Below are 19,233 nucleotides of genomic sequence, written 5' to 3'. Positions count from 1 at the left end.
TGATACACATTTAAAATTAAGAAGTTCGATATTTGGCAAAAGTTATCGTAATCATTTATTCTAAAAAAAAATAGTTTTCCATAAAAAGTACAACCTAACCATATTAATAATAATTTTTAGTTAATTGATCGCATCTTTTGGAATAATGTGTTCAAATCATATTTGGTCGATAATGTTGCTTCAATTGTTGAATCATCCATTGGAGGAATCTCCGGAATTTCAAAGTCTTTCCAATCTTGTTCGCGTTGATTGTGTTCTTGTTGTATGTTGGCGTCAGATTCTGGGGTTTTGGATGAAGTTGTTGTTGACATTTTGTTCCTAAAACCGTTAAAATTTGGTCAATGGCATTCAAACGGACTTTATTAATCACGAAACCGTTTTTACCGGAGTGCCCCAAAAATGTTCCATGAGTTTTATTATCTTTGGGATTACTTTGTTAATTAGCAAGGCAAATGGAGTTATGAATAACACAACAGAAATGACTTCAAGAACTGCGTTAAAGTTAAACTCAAATTTTCTTCAACTTGAACCGTCGATACCTGGTATACCAGATATAACTTGTTCAATTGAAGACTGGTTTTCCACAGAAGGAATCCTTCTTGCATTTGACATTACTTGGGAGCCTGGTGATACAATTGGTATAACGTGTACATCAGGAGCTGAAACCTATGCTAATGTTCCTTACATCACATATGGGTCAGCATTCACTCCTCTAAAAGCTTATACAGAAATATACTATAATACTCCAGATGAAGTTGCATTTACTGCCTATTATCCGTGGATGACTGAAATAGCAACAATTATATCAGCAGATACTAGTATTCAATTGAACCAAAGTAACATCGATTTCATGTATGCAGTTGGAACCGGCTCATCAGAATCACCCACAGTAAAATTGAACTTTACACATGTTATGACTAAGCTTCTAATACAATTACATTTTGCCAAATTACCTAGTCGTAATTTTTCGATATACCTTAGTGGCCTGAGGCACAATGGGGTATTCAACATACCAACAGGCACTGCCACGGCAACTGGAGATGTACTATCGAATTGGTGCATCACGGATTGTCCTTATTCATTCGATGAAACATATACTGAAATTACTTACTCAATCATTGTCTTCCCACAGACACTCGAAAATGATATTATTTTATCATTTTTCGATGATGGCCGATATTTCAACGCAACATATCGAACTGATGAGCTGCACAGCGGGTACTCTTACAGCCTCACATTCAACGTCGATAACATAGAGACAGAAACATTTAGCGAAACAAGCACATTCACGCTAAGTAACACATACACTAAATCTAACACATACACTAAGTCTAATACATACACTAAAAGTAACACATATACAAAAACGAGTGCATTCAGTTCGGATAGTGATATTGCGAATTTAACATTAACAAATTCTTTAACATTTATACATTCTGTTACTAAGACGCTTGTAATTGAGGATTCATTTGCATCGAATACGTTTTTCATGTCATTTGTTAATTCGTCGCACATTTACGTGTTCACTGAATATATATTTTATGTTTACAGTGTTGTTCATTATTCAACATATTATACATATTACTCAATGTATTTTATAAATGTTAATCACAACGATAATTATAACGATGGCAATGACAAAATGAATATTATAATTATTGTTATAATTTGTGTTGTTGTATTTATTGTTATAATTTGTTTCGTTTTAGTTATAATAATTCGTATGCAAAAAAATAAAATTAAAAACGAATCAATTAACTTAAGTGAGGAAGATAATGAAATTATTGATCATATTTCAGTGGTTTCAAATATTTCACATGTTGATGAAGATCCATTTGCAAAAGATTTTAAAGAAGACAATAACTTCGAATTCCCATAGAACTCTATAAATAAAATATAATTCATTTGTGATAGAATTGATGAGGTATTAATTGATTAAGAACCAAATTCAAGCTTGAAAAAATGATTTATCAAATTCATTGCAATGATATCTTCACTCATATTAAAAATAAATTATTCAAGAGATTCTAAATCTTGCACATAATTTGTAAGCAAAAAAGGATATGTTTGGCTAAGCTCTGCTTTTGTTCGATTTTTGTAGTTGTTTCCCATCAAACAAAAAAATTTGGGTTTGCCTGAAAAATAACTTTTTGAGATATCTCAATTTTGTTCAAAAAGTGGAACCGATAATAACATAAAAATTGATAAATATCTCAAAAAGTCAAGACGAAACAAAAAGTTGACGAGAACGTTTATTATCTATTTTTAGGTTTCACTAAAATCTTTGAAATAAAAAAAAAATAATTCAGTTGCCCAAAATAAAAATTCTTTAAAATATTAATACAATATATCGTTGCTTAAAGAAAAAGCATCATTAAATGTATTTTGTATAACACAATGTATAGCATTAGTACAGAACTGTATTATGTTGCAAATTGAGATTTTCCTTTGTAATTTCGAAGCATTCAATTTTCCATTCAAGTTTTCCCATTTCTTCGCTTCTCATTGTAATTTCGTTTCTTAGTTCTTCTTTCTTATTAGCAATTTCCTTTTGGACAGCGGCCTCATTTGACTGGAGATTTTCATAATTAGAGTTAAGTTCTATGATTTTCCTTTCTAAATTTTTGTTAAATATCCTGAGGCTTTTGAGTTGCGTTTGTAATTCGGAGACCTTGAACACGTTCTCCTCCATTCGTATATACGATTTTCGAACCTTTGGGTCGACTTGTAAAATTTTATCTGTGGGTTTTGGTTGGAGATAATCATGAAATCTTCGAAGTCTTTCTCCAGATAATACCGAATTGACATCTTGCATTTTCATCGCGCTTTCAGCCCTCCTCTTGGCTGCCATTCCTTCGACTTGAATTTGCCTAATAAGTGCGTAAATTTGATTCATTGTAGGGGGTTCTTTAGTATCATTTATTTTTTCAATTTGCTCACGCCTGTTTTTAATTTGCTGCTTGAGACTGGAAACATGTTTATTATGTTCTTCAATAACTTGATTTATGTAATTTTTATGGCGATCTATCATTTCTTGAAGATATGATATTTCTTTCTCAATTGAGTTCACGCTTTTCTTTAGATGAGAGTTTTTCGCTTGCAATGTGCGAAGTGTTTCAGCTGTTAATGCTAATTGTTCAGTATCATCTTGAATAATACTTTTTTCTCTACGAGCTGGATGAAATGTTTTAGATTGAAATTTCCCAAGATCAGTAATTGTTTTTAACAATGCTTCATTCCGTACATTTGTTTTCATACATAGATTAACGGTCGTTTTTAAACCTTTTAAAATCGTTTGGAAATGTACATTTATTGACCGGACTGCTGTTGACTTTGTTCTTGTTGTTGCAAGTGCTCTTGTTCTGGCTGAGTAGGGATTGGCTGAGGAGTTTCCAATGACTGAACTGGTTGTTGAGCATTTGATCGCTCTTGTTCCAATTTTACTTGCTTTCGTGACTTCCCGTTCAAACTAATCCAGCGATTTTTTACGTTGATATCAGTTCGGTTGGTGAAAAATTTGGCAATTCTTGCCCATTGTGGTCCAAATTCACTGTATTTTTCGAAAAGAAGCGTATCTTCGGCATTAGTCCATGGCCCTGTCGAAACATTTGGAGAAAGATAATGTTTCCATCTTTCACGACATTGACGAGCATTCCTGTTTTCCATCCTAGAAGCTATATTCCTCCAATCATTTTCTCCATAAGTATCAACAAAGCTTTTTAACTTTTCATCTTCTTCATGTGAAAACTTTCTTCTTGAAATTGCTGGCTTAGGAAGCTGTGGAGTGGTTTGTAATACAGCTTGTGATGTTTGAAGCCAATTCATAAGTTGAGTTGGGATATTTTGTGCAGTTGGTATGATTGTTTGGTAAGCCATCTTTTTTTAAAAACCCGCCAAATTAACTTCTTGAATTTACGAAAACGATAAAATTACTTTTGTATGGTGAAGTTTTTTATCGGAGGAAATATATATCGTTATGCTCACAAATTCTATTTCAAAATATATGGGAGCAAAAAGACATTACCAATAAAATTAACCGTATTTGAATGTCCTTAAATTGAAAGGTTTTAATTCTGGCAAGAATTGAATGAATGTTAATTTTGATTCTTCACCAATTTATTCAAGTGAAGAAATCAAAAATAACACAAGAAATCGTCATAGGGTTTCATTTAGTAGACCTCAATTAATTCTTTTTGCAAAACAAAATTTGCAATATATTCAATATGATATTGACTCTGCGAATATTTTATCAAATCGTCGCTTTGCAATTTCTAACTTCATAGCCTCATTGGAAGCTATTGAAGAAGAAAAAAAAATTTTAGAACAAGCAAATCTCGAATATCAACAACAAATTCAAAAAATTCAACAAAACTATCAAGAAAGACTTCAAGAAGCAGACGACTTATTAAAATCTCAGGAACTAGAGCAAAAGGAGATACTTAAAAGTTTACAAAAAGATGCTCACAATGAAGAGAAAAAAGCACAAGAAATGAGTCAATTAGAAATGCAATATTATCAAGAGCAAGCAGAATATGAACTTTATAAAGAGTGTTCACTTATTCGAGAAGAATATGAAAGGGAACGTCAAACGTTGCGAAGTCTTCAAGAAGAACAGAAGAACATTAATTTAATCAAAGCAAAGCTTGAAAATATGAAAACTGCTAAAAATACCAAAAGTTTAAAGCAGACTCATAAGGAAAAGATAGAACTCCCAAGTGCAAGAATAGCATATCTATCAAACACAAAGAAGAAGCGGAAAAAATGACTTTAATTAGCACTTAATAATCTGTTTATAAATAAATATATATTATATAATACTTTCACTTAAAAATCTAAACTTTTTCTACAAGATGTTTTAAAAGATGAAATTTCATGTGTAATTACACATAACCTGTGAAGATTTTGGTGTTGATGAAATTTGCATTGGTTTCATTCCAAAATATATTTTGTGGATTCTGAGATAATTATTACAAATATTTATATTTTGGTTATGAATTTTATTGTTAACAAAAAATTATGAATAAATGAATAAAATTAAGTCGCAAGAAGTAATTTAACAATTTCTGTATAGCCAATCCCTGATGCATAAATAAGTGCTGTTCTAAATATTTAAAATAATTTTCAAATATTATTTTGAAATATGCCATTCATAAGTAAATATTTAAAGCATTTAATTGATCCAAAAAATGCTGCGTAATCAATTAATGAACATTTTCTTTATTAATATATGAATATCTATGATAAATTGATGGTTCAAATATTTGATTAAAATCAAAATTTGTTTGTGATGATATTTCTTAAAGTTTTTCTATTTCATCATTTCGATTTATTTTTGCAATTTCATTTGGATTATCTTTAAATGATTTCTTTTGTAATTCCTAATCATTCTTTGATAGTTCTTCATAATTTACAAAATCATATTCCCTTAAATGGATTACTAATATATCTTTAGACGTTATTATTAAGATGATGTACAAAATAAGCACTTGGTTGTTTTTTACAATGCTTGGTTCAATAAAATTATGTTCAATCATATCTTCAAGAAGATAAGATGATTCGTGTGTCTGTTTATTATTAAGAAATCGCCCAAATATATCGAATATATTAGATTTGATTTTATTACTCTCTTATTAGGATATATATTTATTAATTTATATTAAAATTAGGAAGAGAACTCCGAACACATCCTTTTAAAGAGACTTTAATTTGTTATTTTATATCATTTGTAATACAAAAATCAATATTATAACTTTGAATTGTGAAATTATATTTTTGATATCTAAACTGTCCAAAGGGTTTAGAAAGATTTCACACATCTAATTTGTCATGACAAATTTTGAAAAAAATGATTTTATGCTTGTTGTTTATTTTGCATCTTTAAGCTCCTCTTTACGTGTGATCATTTCTTCTTTGAATTTGAGGAGCTCTGTTTTGTCTTGTTCCTTACCCACTTTTTTAAGTTGTTCGTCTATGTATCTAATTGCTTCATCTAATGCATCTCGAGCTGGAACAAGCAATCGGCCAGCTTTAAGTATAACAGAGCGCATAAAAAGATTATTTAAAGTTATTCTCCATGATATACTTGGATTTAATAATCCGATATCTGCTGCTATTTTGTATTGATCTTGAGCTTCATCAATATTTCCGTTCTTAGTTGCAACTTCAGCAAGGAGTTCATGTACCTCTATGAGTTCAGAGTCATAGCTTCCGTCTTGGTCAATAAGGTCATATCCATGGCGCGCATTTTCTAATACTTCCCAAGCTATTTCTAAAGATGCATCAACGTCTTCTTCCTCATCTGATTCAGCTGAAAGGATTAAACATTTTCCATAGTTGGTAAAATCGCGACAAACTTCCAAACTTAATGGGGTTTCAGGTGTGAATATCTTTTCAAGAAGCTCACTATAGGCAGAGCATGCTTCGTAGTAGTGTTTGTCATTGAATAAAGCTTGAGCCTCCAAGCGCAATTCCTGAATTTCGTCCATGTGAACAATGCAAAGTTCTTTGCAAAGTTAACGTACGATTAATTGGGGCACCCTTAGCAGTTCAAATATATTCCAACTAAAAAATGCTATTAATCTTACTTTTTTTCAAAATCAAGGCAAAACCTTTGGTGCAACTCTCATGCAAAAGCATAGAAGAGAGTTTGCTTAAAAAAGAATCCAAAAAAATTACAAATATAAAATTATTTAAAATTCTAGAAACCTCATCAGAAGCACATACAGGAGCAGAAAGTTCAACAGAAGCACATACAGGAGCAGAAAGTTCATCAGAAGCACATACAGGAGCAGAAAGTTCAACAGAAGCACATACAGGAGCAGAAAGTTCATCAGAAGCACATACAGGAGCAGAAAGTTCAACAGAAGCACATACAGGAGCAGAAAGTTCAACAGAAGCACATACAGGAGCAGAAAGTTCAACAGAAGCACATACAGGAGCAGAAAGTTCATCAGAAGCACATACAGGAGCAGAAAGTTCAACAGAAGCACATACAGGAGCAGAAAGTTCATCAGAAGCACATACAGGAGCAGAAAGTTCAACAGAAGCACATACAGGAGCAGAAAGTTCAACAGAAGCACATACAGGAGCAGAAAGTTCAACAGAAGCACATACAGGAGCAGAAAGTTCATCAGAAGCACATACAGGAGCAGAAAGTTCAACAGAAGCACATACAGGAGCAGAAAGTTCAACAGAAGCACATACAGGAGCAGAAAGTTCATCAGAAGCACATACAGGAGCAGAAAGTTCATCAGAAGCACATACAGGAGCAGAAAGTTCATCAGAAGCACATACAGGAGCAGAAAGTTCAACAGAAGCACATACAGGAGCAGAAAGTTCATCAGAAGCACATACAGGAGCAGAAAGTTCAACAGAAGCACATACAGGAGCAGAAAGTTCATCAGAAGCACATACAGGAGCATCATCAGAAGCGCCTACAGGAGCAGAAAGTTCATCAGAAAAAGCTTCTGAAGCATCATCAGAAGAAATGGAATCGGAAAAAACGTCAGATATCACATCTGAGGCTATATCTGAGGCAACTTCCGAATCGCCCGAAGCCACGCCATCGCAGTCGCCTGCAAGCTCATCGTCAGGCGGCGACACGAAGGCACAGAACGGCGTTTTGGCTGTTGTTATCATTTTAATCATTGTTCTTCTCGCTATTTTCGCTTATTTGATATACAAGAGAATCAGGAGACCTACTCATGGCAATGTGGAAGATCCAGATGTTGACCATCCTCTTCTTGTTCCATCCGAATTCATATAAAAACTCAAATTTAGCTTTGTTTACATCTTAGTTATAGACCACTTTTTGTATACTTTATCGAAATAATGTATTTAAAAAGTTTTTCTTCCAGTGTGCAAATTAAAAGTTTGTAAAACAGTTTTAGACAAAACATCCTTACTTTATTTATCGATTAAAATATAACTGTTGGAAAATACGGCTTATTACTAAAAATATCTTTGTGCGTATGCGTTTATCGTATTTTACTAATTGCAATTAGTAAGAAACTTTTTTTTAAAAAAATTATAATCTAACCAGCACAAAATCGTGTCCCTTTTTTAAAATCTTAGCTTGTAATCAGCATGAAAAAGATAAATTATTTATTCAAAAACCATTGATAAAAATTTCTATACAAGCGCAAGCCAAAAGCAAGCATATTATGCTTTTATCTATTTAAAAGAACGAATGTGTAAGAATTGAAACATGAAAATTAATAATTCTTTTACAAGTAGAAAACCTTTCACCAAAAAGAAAGAAGTAGGTGTAGGCTGAAGTACATATTTGACCTTAAAGTAATCCACTCAGAAAGGAAAAAAAAAATAATAATAATTTTCGTATATATTAAGAATGTTGGATTCTCGGTCGCCAACCAGGTACCATTGGTTCGCTCTTGCGAGAAATCATGGATATTGCGACCCTTCAGAAAGATATCCGTAAAGACGAACACCCAGAGACGAGCCGCATTGATCCGAACAAACTTAGTTAAAAATTAACATCCCGAACGTTATGTGTTTATATAAAAAGTGAACACCAACCCAAAGTGAAAAAAGAACAAATTTTAGTTGCTGACCTTCCATTCAAAAAATCTTTAAGTGGTGCTGGAAGTCTTCCATTTGTAGCATTTATTTTCTTGTTATATCTTGCATATTTATTTAAGACATCTATTATTGTCACAACTTCAAATTTTAATTTAACTCAATCGAACAACACCATAACTACAGCAATAAATACACTTGTACTTGCATCACAAAAAGTTCGTCTTTCATGCGTTTTTTACGATAACATTGTTAGTGCAATTGATGTCAAAATATCTTCACTTCAAAATGAAACAAAAGTTTATGATTTAGAATCGACTACAATAATAAACTTAACAACAAATCCTGAAACTAAAGAAACAAATCCAATAATTTTATTCCAAGACAATATCATATGTTATGACTCTCTTAACGCAACCATCCAACTCAACTGTTCCAATAGTGGATATTTTACGTGGGAAACGATTGATCCTGTTTTTAATTTTTTTCATAATGTAATCTGCATTGGAATTTCTTTGTTTCTTTTCACACTTATTAAAGCGTATTTCGACAAATCAAACAATTATAAACTTACGATTGAACAACACCTTACTGGTTTTCTTTTACTTTTTACTTTTTTGTATTCATTTCCGATATATTTTATTGATGCATTAATTCATATACCAAAAATTGATTTAATTACTTTATTTATAAAAGATATTTTTATTGTGTATTTCATGTTTTATTGTCTTAATTTATTAAATTATTTTGGAAGAACAAAAATTTTTTATATTTTTATTTTAATTTTTTCGATTTTATCTTTAATTGTTATATTTAAAAATGATTTTTCATTACCAATTTTCGAATCAAAACAAACATTTGCAGAATATTCGCCATTTGATTCACGTAATTTTAATGAAATACATAAGAAAATATTATTTGTTTTTTTCATTTTTTTAATTTGTTTAATTGTAAAAGGATTTTTCTTGAATAATAATAAACAAATTCAAAGGTATAAATATTATACTTTTTCATCATTAACTGTTGTGTCACTTATATTTGTACATATGTATGTGAAAATTCCTATTGAGTCATGCGATAAAGTGTTCGATTTAATTGTCTATGCATCATACGCAATTATGATGGAATATGGACATTTGTTTATAGAGGAAATCGAATATGAAGAGCAAACAAAAGAAAAAACTGAATAAATATATTTATATACATTATTATTATTTAATAAATGTATTGGACGTGTTGTGTGACATTTATGTTGAGAAGCATTTGTGAGGTGAAGCGTTCGTCCGTTTAAGGGTACGTTTAAAATATAAATAATGAATGAAAACATTAATTCTTCCAATAAAACAGAAACAAAAATATACAGATCAAGAACAGACTTTGACGAAAAAGAAATGTGTAATATACCAGCATCATTAAATGAAATGATTGATATGATAAATTCAACAAATCCAATGAATCTACAAATGGCACAATGTACATTAAAAACTATAACAGAATTTTGTAAAGCACATCCAATTACAGATTTGCATGATATTGAAAATGTATCTTCATTATTTATTTCCTTGTTTCCAAACCCAAATCTAAATATTTCTATATTTGGTTTAGCATGCTTTACCAATGCTTTTTGTCAACCAAAGCAAAGGTATCCATTAGAATTTTTACCAAAGTTAACAGAAAAAATTTTAAAATTACTTGACTTAAAAAACATTCCTTATACTCGAACTGCATTATATGTAATTGCAAAACTAAGTGGTATGTCTGTTAAACACTCTTCAATTATAGCACAATTTTTTAATTTAGAAATTTTAAGCTCTCTCATTCAATGTGGAGATCTTAAGATCATACACAAAACATTATTTATTATAGGAAATATCTGTATGGGAATTGAAGTCTCATCAGAGTTTGCAGATTTTATTTGTCAAATGGTTGACATAATAATTCAATCACAAAACATTAACCTTTGTGGTGAAGCAATTTGGTGTTGTGAAAACATGACTCGCCGATACTTTAAGTGGAGCATACCTGTAATTAAATATAATTTACTTGAAAAATTTAATGAAATATTGATCAATACAAAATCAATTGTTTTGAAATCGCGAATACTTTCTTTCATAAGGATGTCTTTCAAAAACTCTGTTGGCTTTTCAATTTTCAACATTCCATATTTGATTGGACTGATGAAGTTTGGAATTTGCGCAATCCAAGCACAAGCCATCATCTGCTTGGTTGAGTACATCAGGAAAAATCAGCATTCAATTCAGCAATTGATAGAATCAGGATTAACAGATTCAATTGTTTATTGTTTAAACAATGGAAGCTTCAAGGGAAAGGTTAAAGTATGTCAGTTAATTGATGAAATTTTGTCTTTTAATAATCAGCAAATAACAAATTATTTTCTACAAATTCATATATGTTATTATATAGCTGACATAATGTCAATAGTAAATGCAAAAAGTGCTTTAACTTGTTTACATATTATTTCTATTCTTCTTCTACAAGCTGATGCACAACAAATTGCAAATGAAATAGAAAATTCGGATATTCTTTATAATCTTGCAGATTCCGATGATCCCCTAATTTCTGAAAAAGCAGAAGTTATAATTCGAGAATTGGGATGGTGAATACATTTATATTTGTTAATAAAATAATTGTTTCTTATAAAATGCTTTTATTATGTGTTTTGAATTTTCGTTAAAATTTTCCTTTTTTTAATATTCAATAATCTAATTATATTAATTATAAAAAAACAATTCGTATTCCGATATCGTTCATCGGTTAGGATATGTGGTTTTCATCCACGGGAGCGGGGTTCGACTCCCCGTATCGGAATGAATTTTTTTTTTTCAGAATTCATCCGAGATCACTGAATGTTTAAACATTATTTTAGTGCAAAACTTTATATTCTTTCAAAACACTTTATGATATTTTTAGCAGTACATCATAGACATATAGTCTCTTTCTATTCTTCTTGAACTAGAGAGGGAATAATTGAAATCAGATGATGTGGGAGAGTAGCTATTTTAAATCAAACCGAAAAAAACACGCAAAAAGTTATTGGCCACATTCAATTTCTGGCATATTTTTATCAGAACCGTAAAATCCAGTGTTTGAAAGGATATCAACGGTTTAATTTAAATTCAATAGAAAAAAAATCGGTTGTGAAATTCACTCGCCTCCGGCCATAAAATTATGGAAGAAGTGTTTCCCTTCCAAATAATCTTGCAAGAGGACCTAAATATGGCTGCTGCGATACTTGGATCTATTCCTGAAAATGAAATAAATGATAAAGATGAATTGTCAAAAGAATTTCGTTATTATCTAACATGTTCCAACGAAAACGAAAAAGATCAAATGCCACCTGAACGTATTGAAAATGTTTTACAATATTTCCAAAATCTCAATGGACAACCACCAAACATTCAAGATTTATATCAAATTGTCTTTCCCAAACATAAATGTTTTCGTGAATCAACAGATTCATATGAAGGCTTTGTTGGTGTAGTTAAAAAGCAAAACAAACGTGAATATTCATTCTATAATATTGGCATGAAAGCATCAGATCTTGAACCAAATTCTCTTCAACAATTAGTTAACAAGTTTTATCGAAATGAATTTTATCCCAACATACCTCGAGAGATTTGCGCGATGATTTGTTATTTATTATATGAACGAATTCATCCTCATCATGATGGGAATGGGCGCATTGGCCGTTTGTTATTTCTTGAAAACACTTTTCAACATGTTTATTATCCAATATCACAAATCCTTACGAATTTACGCGATCCAAAGTTAATGCAAAACATTTTCGATGAAATTAGTTTCCCACAAAAAGCAAAAAGTGTAAATAACTTCGTTCCATTATATCGGCCGAAAGAAGAATATTACAAAATTACAATTACTGACACATTGCTAAAAAACATCATAAAGTGTTTGTGCGTCGCAAAAGAATACAAAGTCTTGTACCAAAATAATGTTAAACATTCAGTGATCAGTCAGATGCTGAGAAGGAAGTTATCGTATGACAAAATAAAGGAAATGTTTGGAGACGTCGTACTCAAGCAGTTCGTGAATAGTGGCGTCGCAATTGAAGTGCACAATCAGATCGTGGAAATGAAATAAATAAAAATGATATTTAAACCACAAATTAATAATAAGTTTTGATTAATTGATAAATATTTTGATTTAAGAAAATTTCATTTGATAAATGTTTTGATTTATTATTATTATGAAGAAAATAATTCGTTTTAATTATGTTTGTTATTTTATGACCCATTCGTGGAATAAAGATTTGCAAGAGTTTAATGCGATGAACAGATACTTTAATAGTCTCTGAACATCGTTTAAATTCCTTATTTGCAGATGCATTTGAACAAGATAAACCTAAAGAAGAAAAAGAACAAAAGGAACAAAAAGAGGAAAAACCTAAAGAAAAAATTCAACAAAAGATTGTCAAAAAGAATGAAAATTATATCACATAAAATTATTATAGAACTTATTCATTAAAAAAATACTTTAATGGCAATGAAAAATTCGAAGAAATTCGTGAACAAACTAATGATATTCATTAAGAAATTTGACATTTTTCATTTTGTCAATCCCATGTAACGTTTCATATGATAATGTTGCATTAGTGTTTTTATATTTATGTTTAAGATGATTTTTATTGGTTTATGTTTTGATGGGTGCACTCATGTTTTTGATATTTTCTTTTTTTTTTTTCAAAGTTTATATTATTAAATTTATTTTAATTTATTATTTAATTTTAAAAAGTCTATTTATTATTCATTATTACAAATATTTAAATTTAAATTACATAAGCGCATACGTTTCTTTTAAAATCAACAAATGAATTTGTTTTAAAATTCCTTTTAATTTGCGAAACAATCAAAGCGAAACAAAACGCGTAAGGTATTCTTGTTAATTTTTCAATTTGGTTTTGTTTAAATTCCATTTTGATTTCATTTTCTCAAACATTATAATATATTTTGCAATCTTTTTTTTATGTATAAATATAATGCCAATGTTATGGAGCACATTAACATGATGAGGTATCAAAACTCAATTTTTTGTGCATTGCTATTATTTGCATTTATTTTTCAATTCAATAATATTCGTTTATGATTACAATTATAAACAAAATTATTTATTTATCTATCAGATAACGAATGGGTAACATACAAAAAGTTTAATGCAATGTCTGTTCGTAAAGCATTTCTTGAAGTTGGTACCAAAACGGATGATCTAAAGGCACCAACTCTTTAAGTGGGATTGTTAACTTGGGGTTATGCTCTGTTCTTGCAAATGATAATTTGATCAAATCTCCATCAATTTGAATTGTTGGATATTGTTTTAAAACATTTTGAGCTTCCTCAGGGGTATCAAACTCTACAAAAGCAAAATCCCTTTTCCCTGAAATCCTGCGAATAAAACCAGCCCCTGATAAAGCAAAAAAAATACTTCGTTCAGATAAGTTGCCAGGTGTGAAACCGGATAAATGCAATGTCTTTACACCATTTTGTAATCTTCTTGGCTTTTCTGCCCACATCTGTTGACCTTTAAATTCAAAATTTGAGAAATGTTCAATGAACAAATCTGCTTCTGCTTGTGATGGAAATTTAATGCTTCCATGTTTTCCTATAAAACATAAATCAACAAATGTATCAAATTTTTCTCTTCTAAATAATTCATCATATTCTTCTAAGCTTCCAATAATTGGGCCAAAATTACACACAAAATTCCGTGTTTGTTTTTCATTCGAGCCATCGCTATGTGTACTTGCTGAAATATCAGATGGTTCTGTATTGGGTTCTTGTGTTTGTTCCATTTTGATTTGACAGAGTTTGTTTGGATAAAAATGAAATGAAAAAGTGCTCTTAACGTACGTTTTATCATCTAAAATTTTTTTAATTTTATCAAAATGTTAGTAATCACCAAAAATATTAATAAACGAACCTTATTTACAGGTAATAAATTACTTCAAGAAGTTGATCCAGAAGTATACCAACTTAATCAAGAAGAAATTAAAAGGCAATTTCAAAGTCTTGAATTAATTGCATCAGAAAACTTTGCATCACATGCTTCTCTTTCCGCCCTTTCTTCACACTTTAATAACAAATACTCAGAAGGATATCCAGGAGCACGTTATTATGGTGGAACTCAAGTTGTTGATAAACTTGAACAATTATGTCAAAAAAGAGCTCTTCAAGCTTTTCATCTTGATCCAAACATATGGGGTGTTAATGTTCAAGCTCTTTCTGGTTCACCTGCAAATCTTGCTGTTTATACAGCTTTAGTGCCACCAAATGGTCGAATTATGGGATTAAATCTTTCTGATGGAGGTCATTTAACACATGGGTATCGAAACAAGAATCGATCAGTTTCAGCAAGCTCTTTATTTTGGCAATCACTTCCATATATAGTTAATCAAAAGACACAACTTATAGATTATGATGAGCTTGATCATAATGCAAAACTTTTTAATCCACATTTAATCATTGCTGGTGCATCTGCATATCCACGAAATATTGATTACTCATTAATGCGTAAAACAGCGGATTCAACTGGTTCAATATTAATGGCAGACATGGCACATATTAGCGGACTTGTCAGTGCTGGAATTATTCCATCACCATTTGATCATTGTGATATTGTCACAACTACAACACATAAAACATTACGCTCTGTACGTGGCGCATTAATTTTTTATAAAAAAAAATATGAAAAAGCCATAAATTTGGCCGTATTCCCTGGACTTCAAGGCGGACCACATATGCATCAAATAGCTGCCATAGCTGTTTCACTTAAAGAAGCGTTAACACCCGAATTTAAAAAATATCAAGAACAAACATTAAAAAACATGAAAGCGCTTTCACTATTTTTAATGAAAAATAAAATTGATTTAGTATCGGGAGGTACTGATAATCATTTAGCACTTCTTGATCTAAGAAAACATAAAATCGATGGCGCAAGATTGGAATATTTATTGGATTGCGCTAACATAACAACAAATAAAAATACGATTCCTGGCGATAAAAACGCTGGAATGCCTAAAGGATTAAGGATTGGTTCTCCGGCGTTAACAACTCGTGGCTTGCTCGAAAAGGATTTCGAAAAAGTCGGCGAGTTCATTATCGAAGGAATTCAGCATACGAAAAGAATTAAAAAAGCCACCAAAAAGTTAAACGAATTCAAAAAAGTTACATCAAATGATGAGAAAGTGAAAGATTTGAAAAAGCGTGTTATTGAATTTGCAACAAAGTTCGATCTTCCTGGTGTTTTTGATCCAAAGAATTATTTATAAAAATTTATTTTTATTTTATTTTATTTTTTTATGCTATTTTTTCTTTTAATATTTACTGTTTTAGTTGATCCTTGTCTATAGGCAAATTTTTGGCACTAATAATATTATTTTTTTTTTTTAATAATTATAGAAATGTCAATGGAAATCATCGCAAAATCTTCTTCGTTCATATGACAAATTATTGATACTTATTTTGATAAAAATACTCGTTGCTTTGTAATAAATTGTTCAAAAATTTAGAATCAAAAGATGGTGCAAGGTGAACCATTATTTTTTTCTTGAGGTTCTACGGGTTTTTTAGCATCTTTTTGTTGAATATACTTTTTGATCAAAGAGAAGAACATGTCATCAACACCATCTCCAGTTGCAGCGCTCGTTTCAAAGTACATGCACTTTTTACATAATTCTTCAACTCTTTTGACCGCTGCTTCGTGCGTTATTTTGCGGGGTTTGATATCTTTCAAATTTCCGCAAAAACAAAAAATAGCATCTGGTTTGGAACTTTGTGCATAATCAAGCCATCCTTCTAAAGATTCGAATGATGTCTGACTTATTTCATCAGTTTCAGGATCTCCTACAGCAAAAACAATTATAATAATATCAGAATCACGATAGCAAGACCCCAAAAGGTTTTTATATTGTTCCCGTTGTGAAGGAGTATCAAAGACTTAATGTTAAACTCTTTATCATCTATAACAACTTTTTTGGATAATCTATTCAATTGTACCTCGAAACCCATTGATGAATTTTTTATGATTTTTCAAAAATTAATAATCGAATCACAGATGCTAAATATCCTGTATAACAATAAAACCAAATTTAATTCTAATTCTAATTGTTTCATCACGAATAAAGTTAATTTTTATTAAATTTTTTCGTTCAACACTTCGAACTGTATAAAATAACCGCTATGTCGTAACGATTCAAATTGAAACAAATTGAATTATCGTTTTTATAAAATAATGATATCTCATCAAAAAATCGAATAATTTATCGTTGTCCGGGACTTGGAAAGGATTAAATGTTTATTTTCATTTATTTCTTCATATTTTCCAAAGAACTAATACTCAATGCAAAATACAATGCAACATATGCAAATGGGGCTGGTGGAGTATATCTCAATAGGACAATTAATTATCAAGAAAAAAATCAAACTGATTATTATTAAATATTTTTGGAAACAGAAAGCGGCTGGGAACCAGTTAGCACGCACAAATTAGAAACTACTATAAATGTTTTAAATATTAATTAATCAAATAGTATCAATGGTACAGCTTTGATTAACATTGATGAATGCGAGCCTTTTTTAACAAATGATGAAGTATATACGAGCTTCACGTCTGGTCCTATATCAAGTTATCCCAAATCAGCTTCTTTAAAAGTTTGGATGGAAGGTGGCTTTATTGAAAACGATAATTACGATGCTTGTGCTGATTCTAATGGTGAACAAATTATTAATGTAACACTCAAATCTATAGATGATTTCGGAAAAGAGTTGGAAAAGTACAATCAAACCATGGTGTACCATTATGATGTCACTGCTTCTGGATTTTGGGATTATAGTGACTGCTACTCAATCAAAACAGAAACAGCAGAAGGAGTTATCAGTGATTACATCAAAAAAGGATATGGCTTTATTACTGGACATGATTCAATCACCTCTGGTTTTGAAGATGATAAAGGTAATGCCGAAGGTATAGTTGCTATTCGAATGTTACAGTTAAAGAACATGATAAAGATTATTTCAATTACATACAGTCTGACAAAATAGAAGTTCACAAGCAAGGATTACTATTAATGTACCCATGGAACCTCATTAATATAGGAGAAGAAGATGAGTCAATTAATTTTTCTCACACTTTGCATCATAAAGCTCATGGTGATATTTGGTTTTCATTTGCTAGTACCCCCGAATATAATATAACCAACTGCAATGAAACAGATAATTTCTATCTTACCACATTTGGAAACACAGCAATGGTTCAAACAGGTCACACTGGTTCGGCAACATCTTTTGAACGAAAAATCCTTGCCAACACTATATTTTATCTTAAGCAAAAAACTAATGAAACTGAGTTTGAAGATCATTATCTAAATTTGCCTGACACATCGCAACCAGAAATTAATGACATAGTAATAGATCAAGCAAATTATTTAATAACAATTGACGCAAATGTTGGTACACAATATACATTTAAAGTTGTTGCATAAAATAGAACAGGCCAAAGCATCAATGAGTCAGAAGTTGTTGTTAACGTTACAAAAGGAATTGCATTATAATTATACATTTAGCGCTAATGCTAATTGTGAGTTCAATGATTTAACAAATATAACTTATGATAATACTATTAAATTTACAACTCATGATGTTGTGGATCAAATGTATCTTCATGTTGCTCCAACAGATAATAAAAATATCACAGGAAATATCACTACAGTTCGACTAAATTTCTCTACGAATACATTTTCCCAATCGAATACATATTCACAGTCGAATACACTTACTCAATCAAATTCATTTTCAGAGTCAAACACGTTTACACAGTCCAACACATTTTCGCAATCAAATACATTTACGAAGTCGAATTCATTTACAAATTCTAATTCGTTTTCAGAGTCCAATTCTTTCACTTCTTCATTTCCATTTGGTGCGTCACTCAGTTTTTCGTTTATTCTGACAATATATTCATCTGACATCAGTTCATTCACCCAAATTTTCCGCACTCAGTATTTATCCGATTCGACATTAATATTTTATGAATATTCAATTATTCACATGACTACAATCATTAGTTTTTATTCAGATTATTATACATTTGTATTTCAATCTTTATATCGTATTATTGATGAACCTGTTTTAAACAGTGTATCTCTTATTGGGATTATATGTGGATCTATAGCTTTAGTGTTAATTATCATTGGTGTTATTGTTTGGTTATTTAGAATTAGTAAAAAAGATAAATCATATTCGGAACTTAATGGAATGTTTAGTGATTCGTTAAGTTCCAATTTAGAAAAAGAACAGCAATATGAAATGATACAAACATTAGGAGAAATGGCAAAAGAAGATGATGATCAATGGATGTAATGTTTGAATAAAGTATAGAAAGCGTTTATTTCTGATATTAAAATTTCAAAATTATTCGATGTATCCATCCATAAAAAGTTTAGATCAGCATTTGTTTGAACTCAATTACATAATTAATGTTCCATGGAATCATGATTTTTAATTTCATTTTATATCAATGTCTGAGTAAAAAATGTAAGTAATTTTGAATATGATAGTTACCTACAGTTGAAGATTTTGCGTGACATCGTAAAAATGCCAAAATAATAACAAGGTTACAATTCTATTTCAAAATAAAATTATTTGTTCTTCAATATATGTTTAATAT

At 30.5% G+C, this 19,233-nt stretch overlaps 10 protein-coding genes across 10 annotated transcripts; 6 read left to right on the top strand and 4 right to left on the bottom strand.

Moving 5' to 3' along the window:
* Positions 1-406: 406 nt before the first annotated feature.
* On the top strand, positions 407-1,879 carry GO595_008732 (fimbrillin family protein; the record flags this gene model as incomplete). The annotated part of the gene is made up of 1 exon (XM_067922339.1): positions 407-1,879. One exon carries the CDS (start codon positions 407-409, stop codon positions 1,877-1,879), a length of 1,473 nt encoding a protein of 490 aa, XP_067771093.1.
* Positions 1,880-2,407: 528 nt separating this feature from the next.
* Positions 2,408-3,256, bottom strand: GO595_008731 (uncharacterized protein; the record flags this gene model as incomplete). Its single annotated transcript, XM_067922338.1, has 1 exon — positions 2,408-3,256. The coding sequence occupies one exon, from the start codon at positions 3,254-3,256 to the stop codon at positions 2,408-2,410; it is 849 nt and encodes a 282-aa protein (XP_067771092.1).
* A 53-nt stretch (positions 3,257-3,309) lies between these two features.
* Positions 3,310-3,876, bottom strand: GO595_008730 (Myb-like DNA-binding domain containing protein; the record flags this gene model as incomplete). Its single annotated transcript, XM_067922337.1, has 1 exon — positions 3,310-3,876. One exon carries the CDS (start codon positions 3,874-3,876, stop codon positions 3,310-3,312), a length of 567 nt encoding a protein of 188 aa, XP_067771091.1.
* A 211-nt stretch (positions 3,877-4,087) lies between these two features.
* On the top strand, positions 4,088-4,765 carry GO595_008729 (uncharacterized protein; the record flags this gene model as incomplete). Its single annotated transcript, XM_067922336.1, has 1 exon — positions 4,088-4,765. One exon carries the CDS (start codon positions 4,088-4,090, stop codon positions 4,763-4,765), a length of 678 nt encoding a protein of 225 aa, XP_067771090.1.
* A 1,099-nt stretch (positions 4,766-5,864) lies between these two features.
* On the bottom strand, positions 5,865-6,485 carry GO595_008728 (uncharacterized protein; the record flags this gene model as incomplete). Its single annotated transcript, XM_067922334.1, has 1 exon — positions 5,865-6,485. The coding sequence occupies one exon, from the start codon at positions 6,483-6,485 to the stop codon at positions 5,865-5,867; it is 621 nt and encodes a 206-aa protein (XP_067771089.1).
* Positions 6,486-6,568: 83 nt separating this feature from the next.
* GO595_008727 (biorientation of chromosomes in cell division protein 1-like 1) lies at positions 6,569-7,765 on the top strand (the record flags this gene model as incomplete). Its single annotated transcript, XM_067922333.1, has 1 exon — positions 6,569-7,765. The coding sequence occupies one exon, from the start codon at positions 6,569-6,571 to the stop codon at positions 7,763-7,765; it is 1,197 nt and encodes a 398-aa protein (XP_067771088.1).
* A 5,958-nt stretch (positions 7,766-13,723) lies between these two features.
* On the bottom strand, positions 13,724-14,362 carry GO595_008726 (uncharacterized protein; the record flags this gene model as incomplete). The annotated part of the gene is made up of 1 exon (XM_067922332.1): positions 13,724-14,362. One exon carries the CDS (start codon positions 14,360-14,362, stop codon positions 13,724-13,726), a length of 639 nt encoding a protein of 212 aa, XP_067771087.1.
* A 93-nt stretch (positions 14,363-14,455) lies between these two features.
* GO595_008725 (serine hydroxymethyltransferase, cytosolic) lies at positions 14,456-15,838 on the top strand (the record flags this gene model as incomplete). Its single annotated transcript, XM_067922331.1, has 1 exon — positions 14,456-15,838. One exon carries the CDS (start codon positions 14,456-14,458, stop codon positions 15,836-15,838), a length of 1,383 nt encoding a protein of 460 aa, XP_067771086.1.
* A 1,387-nt stretch (positions 15,839-17,225) lies between these two features.
* Positions 17,226-17,609, top strand: GO595_008724 (DUF1080 domain-containing protein; the record flags this gene model as incomplete). Its single annotated transcript, XM_067922330.1, has 1 exon — positions 17,226-17,609. The coding sequence occupies one exon, from the start codon at positions 17,226-17,228 to the stop codon at positions 17,607-17,609; it is 384 nt and encodes a 127-aa protein (XP_067771085.1).
* A 26-nt stretch (positions 17,610-17,635) lies between these two features.
* GO595_008723 (bacterial Ig-like domain protein) lies at positions 17,636-18,049 on the top strand (the record flags this gene model as incomplete). Its single annotated transcript, XM_067922329.1, has 1 exon — positions 17,636-18,049. One exon carries the CDS (start codon positions 17,636-17,638, stop codon positions 18,047-18,049), a length of 414 nt encoding a protein of 137 aa, XP_067771084.1.
* Between the last annotated feature and the right edge of the window lie 1,184 nt (positions 18,050-19,233).

This window comes from Histomonas meleagridis, assembly GCF_020186115.1.
Source record: "Histomonas meleagridis strain 2922-C6/04-10x chromosome Unknown contig_7, whole genome shotgun sequence".
Lineage (NCBI taxonomy): Eukaryota > Parabasalia > Tritrichomonadida > Dientamoebidae > Histomonas > Histomonas meleagridis.
The sequence above is the reverse complement of the archived record's forward strand: the minus strand, read 5'-3'. Positions and strand labels throughout refer to the sequence as shown.